General features: G+C 57.0%; 1 protein-coding gene across 1 annotated transcript in view; it reads right to left on the bottom strand.

Annotated features, from left to right (window-relative positions):
- Window positions 1-12361, bottom strand: part of SLC5A2 (solute carrier family 5 member 2) — a 207725-nt gene that overhangs the window by 44912 nt on the left and 150452 nt on the right. The window contains 2 exon segments of the mRNA XM_075318698.1: window positions 10224-10392; window positions 10461-10611. Coding sequence (XP_075174813.1) covers window positions 10224-10392; window positions 10461-10611 — 320 coding nt within the window.

The following is a 12361-nucleotide window of genomic DNA, read 5'->3' on the forward strand; positions in this document are numbered from 1 at the left end:
AGGTACTCAGAGATATATTCCAAAAGCGAGTGTGACCCTGGATTATGGCTTTGGGGCCAAACAATGCATAATCGGTGTGATGAGCGGCCTTCCTGCAGACATACTCCTAGGCAATGATGTGGGAGATATACAATGCCAATTTGTGGGTGCAGGAAGCAGAGTTTAAGTGAAGGAGGATATAAACTGGACCCAAACATTCAACCCTACATCTTCATCATACACTAAAGAACCTGGAGCCAACACCCAAAATGCAGATGGACTGTCCAGGCAAGAGGAGCCTTGAGTCCTGTCAGCCATGCCTGCGTGTACTTAACTAGCGACCTGTAGAGGTCCCTAGTACGTACACAAGTTGGGAGGGGAAGGAATTGTCATGATGTATGTAGTTTTCTCCATCCCATATTTTTGTATAAGATGCCATGTGATGTATTTTACCTTCTCACTGTATTTGCTGTAATACTATGTCTTGGGATGTAAGTGACCATACCTTCCCCCAGCCTGTATCATATTGCACTCAGGCTTCAGCAGTAGCTATTGTCATTGATTTGGTGGGGGTTGCATATATATATTGTTCTTCTCAGCATGGGACTTCTCCAATTTACAACTTGGTAAACAGAACAGAGCCAGCAGTCTAAAGTCCATTCATGCATCAAATGGCCAGGGGGAGGTGTGCCCACCTAAGGGGCTGATCCCAGGAGAGAAGAACATGTTAGAGTTCAGTTAGTTGGAGCTCGGCTGGAAAAGGACTAGGATCCATAGCTGAGGCTGGATCCTGGGGTCTGTGTGTGTGGACTGTTACAGACTGGAGATCCGCGGCCACGTGGGATTGTGTTTTGTTGTTCACCTGTTGGACTCAAGGAACTCATATAAGGACCATTGCCCTAATTCCCCTGGCATCGGAATACCAGGCGGTGCCCCTGGATCTTTTGTTTTTTTCTGTTGTGGACTCCTTGCAGATTTGAAGGATTTATATTTATGTTTGCTGCTTATTCTTTGTGGTTCCAATAAAGCCCTTTGGATTGTGCCTTAGGCTGGCGTCCCTCACTGCTCTGTTGCATACCCCGTCACAGGGGGGGTATGAGGTGTATGGCTGTATGTGGGGTGAGGTGTAGGGCTGTGTATGGGGGTGTGTGAGGTGTAGGGCTGTGTATGGGGGGGGGGGTGAGGTATAGGGCTGTATGTGGGGTGAGGTGTAGGGCTGAGTATGGGGGGGTGACGTGTAGGGCTGTATGTGGGGTGAGGTATAGGACTGTATGTGGGGTGAGGTACAGGGCTGTGTATGGGGGGGGTGAGGTACAGGGCTGTATGTGGGGTGAGGTATAGGACTGTATGTGGGGTGAGGTACAGGGCTGTGTATGGGGGGGTGTGAGGTACAGGGCTGTATGTGGGGTGAGGTATAGGGCTGTATGTGGGGTGAGGTACAGGGCTGTGCATGGGGGGGTGTGAGGTATAGGGCTGTATGTGGGGTGAGGTACAGGGCTGTATGTGGGGTGAGGTACAGGGCTGTGTATGGGGGGGTATGAGGTGTATGGCTGTATGTGGGGTAAAGTGTAGGGCTGTGTATGGGGGTGTGTGAGGTGTAGGGCTGTGTATGGGGGGTGAGGTGTAGGGCTGTATGTGGGGTGAGGTACAGGGCTGTGTATGGGGGGGGTGAGGTATAGGGCTGTATGGGGGGTGAGGTACAGGGCTGTATGTGGGGTGAGGTACAGGGCTGTGTATGGGGGGGTGAGGTGTAGGGCTGCATGTGGGGTGCGGTACAGGGCTGTGTATGGGGGTGTGTGAGGTGTAGGGCTGTATGTGGGGTGAGGTACAGGGCTGTGTATGGGGGGGTATGAGGTGTATGGCTGTATGTGGGGTGAGGTGTAGGGCTGTGTATGGGGGTGTGGGAGGTGTAGGGCTGTGTATGGGGGGGTGAGGTATAGGGCTGTATGTGGGGTGAGGTGTAGGGCTGTGTATGGGGGGGTGAGGTGTAGGGCTGTATGTGGGGTGAGGTATAGGACTGTATGTGGGGTGAGGTACAGGGCTGTGTATGGGGGGGTGAGGTACAGGGCTGTATGTGGGGTGAGGTATAGGACTGTATGTGGGGTGAGGTACAGGGCTGTATGTGGGGTGAGGTATAGGGCTGTATGTGGGGTGAGGTACAGGGCTGTGCATGGGGGTGTGTGAGGTATAGGGCTGTATGTGGGGTGAGGTACAGGGCTGTATGTGGGGTGAGGTACAAGGCTGTGTATGGGGGAGGGCGTGAGGTATAGGGCTGTATGTGGGGTGAGGTACAAGGCTGTATGTGGGGTGAGGTACAGGGCTGTGTATGGGGGAGGGCGTGAGGTATAGGGCTGTATGTGGGGTGAGGTACAGGGCTGTGTATGGGGGGGTGAGGTATAGGGCTGTATGTGAGGTGAGGTATAGGGCTGTATGTGGGGTGAGGTACAGGGCTGTGTATGGGGGAGGGCGTGAGGTATAGGACTGTATGGGGGGTGAGGTACAGGGCTGTGTATGGGGGGTGAGGTATAGGGCTGTATGTGAGGTATAGGGCTGTATGTGGGGTGAGGTACAGGGCTGTATGTGGGGTGAGGTAGAGGGCTGTATGTGGGGTGAGGTATAGGGCTGTATGTGGGGTGAGGTACAGGGCTGTGTATGGGGGGTGAGGTATAGGGCTGTATGTGGGGTGAGGTACAGGGCTGTATGTGGGGTGAGGTGTAGGGCTGTATGTGGGGTGAGGTACAGGGCTGTGCATAGGGGGGTGTGAGGTATAGGGCTGTATGCGGGGTGAGGTGTAGGGTTGTGTATGGGAGGGAGTGAGGTATAGGGCTGTATGTGGGGTGAGGTACAGGGCTGTGTATGGGGGTTTGAGGTATAGGGCTGTATGTGGGGTGAGGTATAGGGCTGTATGTGGGGTGAGGTACACGGCTGTGTATGGGGGGTATGCGGTGTATGGCTGTATGTGGGGTGAGGTGTAGGGCTGTGTATGGGGTGTGTGAGGTGTAGGTGTGGCGCCCTGGACAAGCCAGGTCGTCACAGGTACTACACCAACACACCCCACACCCCGGCTAGGCATATCTAGGTCAAACACAAAATCCTTGTTGCCTTCCTCCAGGGGCTGATCTCCACACCAGGGGTGGGCCAGGCGGTTGGTCCCGCCCACCGAGTAGTTCACAGTCCTGGAGGCGGGAAAAAAGTTCAGATTAGTTGGAGAGCGTGAAGTAGTGGTAGAGGAGACTGACCGCGTCCGGGTGTGTGGCCCGGACGGAACAGCAAGGTTGGCAGACGGTGGTGACCGTCTGCAGGAGAGGCCGATTGGAGCAAACCGTAAGGACCGTGGACGGGTGGTGGCCCGGCGGTACCGGATCGGAGAGCAAAGAGAAGCCAGCACCATCCGGCAGGGCTTACGGACCCCGACCAGGCTTGGAGTCGCCGTAAAGTTGGTCAAATCCGTTAGCGAAGGGAACCTCCGGGGTTTCCCAGCAGTCAAGACCCGATTGAAGGCAACAGCTCACACCGTAGAGGGAAACACAGTCACCGCCAAGGCTACAGTTCCCAGGGCCAGAGCCTGCGGGCAAAAGGGGCTCCTTCAGCACCCATCCAAGCTGGGGAGCGGGTTACCGGTGGGAACCCATTGGAACCGTAAACACAACACAGGTGCAGGGAAAGGCAATCACCATCAACCTACCGGGAGAACAACCGCAGCCGTCTGTGGGACCCGTCCATCCAGCTGTTTGTTTGACCAGAGACTCCGTGTGAATTACTGGCTGAGTGAGTACCACCGTGCCGTGCGGCACAGCGCTGCCCCCGCGACCCTGCACCTCACCAGGCCCCGTAACCTGCCTGCCATCCATCCCTACCCCTCACCGGGCCCCGGGACAACCAATCCCCCTACCCACGAAGGGGAGAACCAACATCCAAGCTGCTCCCTGTCATCGCTCCCGGGATCCCCGTCCAGAGCAGCGGTGGTGTCACCAACCTCACCACAACCGTGGGTGGCGTCACGGACAATATCCCTAAACCCAAACCACCCCCATTCACTCACGGGTGAGGAACGCCGCTCGAGTCCCCGGGATCCGGCCCACCGCTCGAGCCACCACCGAGCAGCAGCAGCCGGACCCGAGCAGTGGGTGAGCGCAGCGTCCCCTCCTCCGCCCGCGACAACTTGGCGTCACGAACAGGATCTTACCGCTCTGCCGTCTGGTAGAGGTGCGCTTTGTAACCGTCGGAGGTGTCCGGCCGAAAATTTTGAGAAGCCACCATTTTGGGCGCAAAAAATCTCCGCTCGAGCGTCTTCCCGAGTAGTGGAGGCGCAAAAGCCGAAACCCCGCCCCTGTAGAGGAGGAGCCGGAAAAAGACTAAGGGGGATGGATGGCATCTGGCCGCATGTAGCTCGCGGCCATAAAAGCAGGGACGCCAGGACCCTGCGGCCATCTTTTTGTTGGTTCCTGGAAGAGGCCGCCGCAGCCATGTACCAGCCGTCCCACAGCACCGTAGCCCCCGCGCCTGGAACCGCGGCGTGGGTGGAGGTCCGGACCGCCCAGCTCCAACAGCGGCTGCAGGTCAGGATGCAACTCCTCTTGGAGGAGTGGGAGGCTGACATGGCGGAGGTGGTGGCGGCCATACGGAGACGCGAGGTGGAGGGAGTCTTGGAAGAGAGGGTAAGTGACCCATGCCCCTGTACCCCTAGTTGGTCGGTCATCGCGGCCGAGGGGCCCGGTCTACATCCGCTCACCCTGCTACCTCCCCCGCTACCCGTGTTGGCTGCTGCTGCCCCGCCACTAGGCCCGCTACCATCACCACCGGTAGCGGTACCCCGCCCATGCCGACCGACCTGCAGCTGGGGCCCGTGACCGCTCGGAGCCGCTCCCGTGGAAGGTGTCGAAGCCCGAACCGGAGGCACCTGTGGAGACTCCCCCCGAACCGGTGCCGACAGACCGCTCCATACAGGAGGTCCAGCGGGAGCCGATCCCTGTGCCCATCCCCCACGCCTCGGCTGAGGCCGTGCCGGGTTGCCGCTGCAGGGCAGCACCCCAGGCCATGACACCGCGGGACCTTCCCCCCAGAATGCCAGTCCTGGGCAGCGTGAAGGAGGTCTCGCGGGGCCCGACCCGTGCGCCGGGGCCCGCAGTAGCCCCTTATTGGGACAGAGGACAGACCCCGCTGGGCCAAGAAATTGCAGAGAGTGAGCGAAGGAAGGCGGAGCTGGTGGCCCGCACGATCCGAGAGAAGGAAAGCCTCCGCCAAGCCACCTTCCGTGTCCGGGGCCCGCTCTATGAAGGGCAAGTGAGGAGGTTTGATGTCCGTCGGGGCTATGGTTTTATATACGAGCCGGGCCTGGAGGCCGAAGTTTTTGTGGCCCGACGGGACGTCAATGCCCATCTGCCGGAAGACCACCCGGGCCGCAACCTGATGCTGGGAGACTTGGTGCAGTACACCAGGCATTGTGGGGAGAGGGGTTGGTTTGCGCTGGATGCGAAGCTGAGGGGCAGTCAAGAGGCCCGAGTATCTGCCCAGCCCCCTCCCCTGGCCGACACCGTGGATCCGGAGTAAGTCGGCGGTCCCCCGCCAAAAAGTTGTCCCCGTTGGGACCACCTGTACAGTTTGAAAGTTTTGGAATGATAAGTAAAGATGATCAACCGAAGAAGTTTACCTGATTGAACCGTGATTAAACCGGCCGTTGCCGGCAACTGTTGTCCCCGTAGGGACTGTTTGCACTCCTTGCGTAAGGAACTGCTTACGGACAAGCCCGAGAACTTGCAGGGCAACCACAAACTCAGTGGGATGTAAATAAAAATGTTGTTGGCTTGAAACTGTTACCGCCTCCGGAGAGGCTGATTTGGGAGGATGGGCCTGGAGGAAAGAGATGGCCCAGGCCCGCCACTACCGAAACCGGTGGCGATCCTCCGGGGGTTCAGGGGTTCCCCATGGACGTGGGTCCCCTGAAAGAGATAGAACCCGCTCGGGCAGCCTGGTGATGGACTGGGGTCAAGGGGTGCTGCCCACTTCTTAGGGGCAGCATCAGGGCCAGGTTGTTTGGGTGGGAGAAGAGCGGAAGCCGTAACCGTTATTAAAAATGTTTGGTAACGTTTAAGAATGTGCCTCCCGATGTGGGAAGATTGAAAAAATGCTTGTTTTTACATGTTTTACCGTTTTCTATTTTTGCAGTTAAAATAAAACCGGTGATGGACGGGCAGCCCGCGGACGGTCTGCATTTTACTAAGGGGGAATGTGGCGCCTTGACAAGCCAGGTCGTCACAGGTACTACACCAACACACCCCACACCCCGGCTAGGCACATCTAGGTCAAAAACACAAAATCCTTGTTGCCGTCCTCCAGGGGCTGATGTCCACACCAGGGGGTGGGCCAGACAGTTGGTCCCGCCCACCGAGGAGTTCACAGTCCTGGAGGCGGGAAAAGAGTTCAGATTAGTTGGAGAGAGTGAAGTAGTGGTAGAGAAGACTGACCGCGTCCGGGTGTGTGGCCCGGACGGAACAGCAAGGTTGGCAGACGGTGGTGACCGTCTGCAGGAGAGGCCGATTGGAGCAAACCGTAAGGACCGTGGACGGGCGGTGGCCCGGCGGTACCGGATCGGAGAGCAAAGAGAAGCCGGCACCATCCGGCAGGGCTTACGGACCCCAACCAGGCTTGGAGTCGCCGTAAAGTTGGTCAAATCCATTAGCGAAGGGAACCTCCGGGGTTTCCCAGCAGTCAAGACCCGATTGAAGGCAACAGCTCACACCGTAGAGGGAAACACAGTCACCGCCAAGGCTACAGTCCCCAGGGCCAGAGCCTGCGGGCAAAAGGGGCTCCTTCAGCATCCATCCAAGCTGGGGAGCGGGTTACCGGTGGGAACCCATTGGAACCGTAAACACAACACAGGTGCAGGGAAAGGCAGTCACCATCAACCTACCGGGAGAACAACCGCAGCCGTCTGTGGGACCTGTCCATCCAGCCGTTTGTTTGACCAGAGATTCCGTGTGAATTACTGGCTGAGTGAGTACCACCGTGCCGTGCGGCACAGCGCTGCCCCCGCGACCCTGCACCTCACCAGGCCCCGTAACCTGCCTGCCATCCATCCCTACCCCTCACCGGGCCCCGGGACAACCAATCCCCCTACCCACGGAGGGGAGAACCAACATCCAAGCTGCTCCCTGTCATCGCTCCCGGGATCCCCGTCCAGAGCAGCGGTGGTGTCACCAACCTCACCACAACCGGACCCGAGCAGTGGGTGAGCGCAGCTTCCCCTCCTCCGCCCACGACACAGGGCTGTGTATGGGGGGTGTGTGAGGTATAGGGCTGTATGTCGGGTGAGGTGTAGGTCTGTGTATGGGGGGAGTGAGGTGTAGGGCTGTGTATGGGGAGGTGATGTGTAGGGCGGTATGTGGGGTGAGGTACAGGGCTGTGTATGTGGGGTGAGGTATAGGGCTGTATGGGGGGGTGTGAGGTATAGGGCTAACCCTATATAACCACATATACCACATTTTTTGTTTATAAACCTCAGGATAGCACCTATCTATCATAGAAACCACTTATATCCTTAGAACGAATATTTCGATGCTCATATTCCTTAAAAAATTAATTTTTATTTATAGCAAAAAATATTAAAAATACAGATATGGACAATAGGGTACAGCAAGGAAAGAAGAACTACCACAGCGACTCCCATTCATTGGGGAGAGGGAGAGTGTGGGCCGACAATATCCCTTATATATAGAACAGGTCCTATTGACCAGGGAGCATAAATATACATACAGTTATCCTAAACAAAGTATATACGGTCTTTGTACGTGTGGGGTTAGTTCAATAATATAATATCCAACATGGTAGGCAGACGTAAGACTGTCAATATCAACCTCACATAACTTATTAACCTAGTGCTTTTCACAGATAGCTCTTAATAGACGTTTCCATCCTCAAATCATACTATCTTCATGTGGCTGGCACTTCTCATATATGATGAGGAACATTTCATAACACAGACCACCAGGGGCCTAGTATACTACATTACACCTGGTCTATATCTCTCGCAGTGATATACCAGGAAAATGAAGGTCTCCCTACCCACTGGCTCTAAATCTGCCAAAGTATATTAACCGGCCTGCATATGACTATACAGTCAGTAGGCTTAGCTTGGTGAAGGTGCTAAGGAAAGTCCATATCCCTCAAGGTAAAATAACAGGAAAAAAGGACACTCGCCAGTCTCTGACTCATACACCCTCTGAGTCCGAGAGCACCCGTATACACCAGCCAACATCTAGATGGTATATCACATAGACAGTCTCGTGTCACAGTCTCGTGTTTCCTTGCTGTACCCTATTGTCCATATCTGTATTTTTAATATTTTTTGCTATAAATAAAAATTAATTTTTTAAGGAATAGGGCTAACCCTAATGCAATTGTTTAGTGAGTAGCACAATTCTGAGCACATATATGGCCTTTGCCCTCCACGTTGCTTCATTGAGAGCCCCTGGAACCCTAAATTCCAAATGGTTTTCATCCCAACCTCCAAGATATAGCAGGGATAGTTGTGATCGCTCTTTGTAATCTTCTCTTGGATGACTGCCATCTCTGAAGACCTTGTGGAGGTAGGTGGAGGTAGTCCACCATTGTCACACGTTGTTCTTCTAGAAAACCTTGAATGGGATTTTCTTCATCTAACATCGTGGACTAGGACTTCTCATCAACTGAATTCCACTGATTTTAGAACCTTCGGAAAATCTGGATTCAGTAATGTCAGAAAAAAGGGATCAAAGTGTGCAACCCTTAAAGATTAATCCATTTTGTTAAAATGTTTTACATGGATCTTTTACATGAGTTGGACCAAGGATTCAAGCAAAGTCATATGGAAATCTTAACTTCAGAAAAATTAAACACCCTAATATATATATAAAGAGATGTAGAGGAGGTGGATAATGGGGGGTGTGAGGTATAGGGCCGTACAGTATGTGGGGGGAGGTATAGGGCTGTGTATGGGGGGGTGAGGTGTAGGGCTGCATGTGGGGTGCGGTACAGGGCTGTGTATGGGGGTGTGTGAGGTGTAGGGCTGTATGTGGGGTGAGGTACAGGGCTGTGTATGTGGGGTGAGGTACAAGGCTGTATGTGGGGTGAGGTACAGGGCTGTGTATAAGGGGGTGTGAGGTATAGGGCTGTATGTGGGGTGAGGTACAGGGCTGTGTATGGGGGGGTATGAGGTGTATGGCTGTATGTGGGGTGAGGTGTAGGGCTGTCTATGGGGGTGTGTGAGGTGTAGGGCTGTGTATGGGGGGGTGAGGTACAGGGCTGTGTATGGGGGGGTGAGGTATAGGGCTGTATGTGGGGTGAGGTGTAGGGCTGTGTATGGGGGGGTAAGGTGAGGGCTGTATGTGTGGTGAGGTAAAGGGCTGTGTCTGGGGGTGTGTGAGGTGCATGGCTGTATGTGGGGTGAGGTGTAGGGCTGTGTATGGGGGTATGTGACGTATAGGGCTGTATGTGGGGTGAGGTACAGGGCTGTGTATGTGTGGTGAGGTATAGGGCTATATGGGGGTGTGTGAGGTATAGGGCTGTATGTGGGGTGAGGTACAGGGCTGTGTATGGGGGTGTGTGAGGTGTAGGGCTGTATGTGGGGTGAGGTACAGGGCTGTGTATGGGGGGAGGTGAGGTATAGGGCTGTATGTGGGGTGAGGTACAGGGCTGTGTATGGGGGTGTGTGAGGTGTAGGGCTGTATGTGGGGTGAGGTGTAGGGCTGTGTATGGGGGGTGAGGTGTATGGCTGTATGTGGGGTGAGGTACAGGGCTGTGTATGGGGGGGGTGAGGTATAGGGCTGTATGTGGGGTGAGGTACAGGGCTGTGTATGGGGGGGTGAGGTATAGGGCTGTATGTGGGGTGAAGTACAGGGCTGTATGGGGGGCGGTGAGGTACAGGGCTGTGTATGGGGGGGGTGAGGTATAGGGCTGTATGTGGGGTGAGGTACAAGGCTGTGTATGGGGAGGTGTGAGGTATAGGGCTGTATGTGGGGTGAGGTACAGGGCTGTGTATGGGTGTGTGAGGTGTATGGCTGTATGTGGGGTGAGGTACAGGGCTGTGTATGGGGGGGGTGAGGTATAGGGCTGTATGTGGGGTGAGGTACAGGGCTGTGTATGGGGGGTGAGGTATAGGGCTGTATGTGGGGTGAAGTACAGGGCTGTATGGGGGGCGGTGAGGTATAGATGAATGACCGCTGAGGCGGATGGTCGTGCAGTTGTCGTTTCTATAGACATGATCTTACTGGTTCATTGACTCTTTTCACAAATAGCGCCAGGAAGAAGACGGCGGCGATCGGTGGAGCCAGGAAACTTGCAACAGACTGGATATAATCAAACAGCTGTCCTCCTTGTGCAGCCTGGACGACTGGAATCCATGCAATGCTGAAGGCCACGAGGCAGACGGTCCACACCCTGGAGAAGAATGGCACAGGTGACACTGATCACATTCTCCTGCCCCACTGACTGACCAGGGCACGTACCTCCCCACCAGAAGCAGCTCCTTCTCTGCAGCTTGCGGTCTTATCTTCCTCCAGACATCCATTGTGAACAGGGTACCACTGCTGTTAAAGATGGAGGCCAGACTGCTCATAAGAGCAGCCAGCATGACGGCGAGCATCAGTCCCCGAAGCCCTGAGCGGCAGAAAGGAGTCAACATCAGACCGCGCGGGAGCGAGAGCAGAGGACCGCGCAGGAGGGGGAGCAAAAGACCGCACGGGAGGGGGGAGCAGAAGACTGCACGGGAGGGGGGAGCAGAAGACCGCACGGGAGGGGGAGCAGAAGACCGAGAAGGAGGGGAAGCAGAGGACCTCGCAGGAGGGGAAGCAGAGGACCTCGCAGGAGGGGAAGCAGAGGACCTCGCAGGAGGGGAAGCAGAGGACCTCGCAGGAGGGGGAGAAGAGGACCGAGCGGGAGGGGGAGAAGAGGACCGAGCGGGAGGGGGAGAAGAGGACCGAGCGGGAGGGGGAGAAGAGGACCGAGCGGGAGGGGGAGAAGAGGACCGAGCGGGAGGGGGAGAAGAGGACCGAGCGGGAGGGGGAGAAGAGGACCGAGCGGGAGGGGGAGAAGAGGACCGAGCGGGAGGGGGAGAAGAGGACCGAGCGGGAGGGGGAGAAGAGGACCGAGCGGGAGGGGGAGCAGAGGACCGAGCGGGAGGGGGAGAAGAGGACCGAGCGGGAGGGGGAGAAGAGGACCGAGCGGGAGGGGGAGAAGAGGACCGAGCGGGAGGGGGAGCAGAGGACCGAGCGGGAGGGGGAGCAGAGGACCGCGCGGGAGGGGGAGCAGAGGACCGTGCGGGAGGGGGAGCAGAGGACCGCGCGGGAGGGGGAGCAGAGGACCGCGCGGGAGGGGGAGCAGAGGACCGCGCGGGAGGGGGAGCAGAGGACCGCGTGGGAAGGAGAGCAGAAGACCGCACTGGAGCAGAAGACAGCACTGGAGGGGGAGCAGAAGACCACGCGGGAGGGGAAGCAGAAGACCGCATGGGAGGGGAAGCAGAAGACCGTGCGGGAGGGGGAGCAGAAGACTGCATGGGAGCGGGAGCAGAAGACCGAGAAGGAGGGGAAGCAGAAAACCGAGCAGGAGGGGGAGCAGAAGACCGAGAAGGAGGGGTAGCAGAAGACCGAGAAGGAGGGGAAGCAGAAGACCGCGCGGGAGGGGGAGCAGAAGACCGAGCAGGAGGTGGGAGCAGAAGACCGAGCGGGAGGGTGAGAAGAGGACCGAGCGGGAGGGGGAGAAGAGGACCGCGCGGGAGGGTGAGCAGCAGACCGAGCGGGAGGGGAAGCAGAGGACCGCATGGGAGGGAGAGCTGAAGACCGAGAAGGAGGGGAAGCAGAAGACCGAGCAGGAGGGGGAGCAGAAGACCGAGAAGGAGGGGAAGCAGAAGACCGAGAAGGAGGGGGAGCAGAAGACCGCGCGGGAGGGGGAGCAGAAGACCGAGCAGGAGGTGGGAGCAGAAGACCGAGCGGGAAGGGGAGAAGAGGACCGAGCGGGAGGGGGAGAAGAGGACTGCGCGGGAGTGTGAGCAGCAGACCGAGCGGGAGGGGAAGCAGAGGACCGCATGGGAGGGAGAGCTGAAGACCGAGCAGGAGGGGGAGCAGAAGACCGCGCAGGAGGGGAGCAGAAGACTGTGCAGGATTGGAGCAGAAGACCGAGCGGGAGGTGGGAGCAGAAGACCGAGCGGGAGGAGGAGCAGTAGACCGAGCGGGAGGGGGAGCAGAGGACCGCGCGGGAAGGGGAACAGAAGACCGAGAAGGAGGGGAAGCAGAGGACCGAGCAGGAGGGGGAGCAGAAGACCGAGAAGGAGGGGGAGCAGAAGACCGCACTGGAGCAGAAAACAGCACTGGAGGGGGAGCAGAAGACCACTCGGGAGGGGAAGCAGAAGACC

This window comes from Anomaloglossus baeobatrachus, chromosome 7 (assembly GCF_048569485.1).
Source record: "Anomaloglossus baeobatrachus isolate aAnoBae1 chromosome 7, aAnoBae1.hap1, whole genome shotgun sequence".
Lineage (NCBI taxonomy): Eukaryota > Metazoa > Chordata > Amphibia > Anura > Aromobatidae > Anomaloglossus > Anomaloglossus baeobatrachus.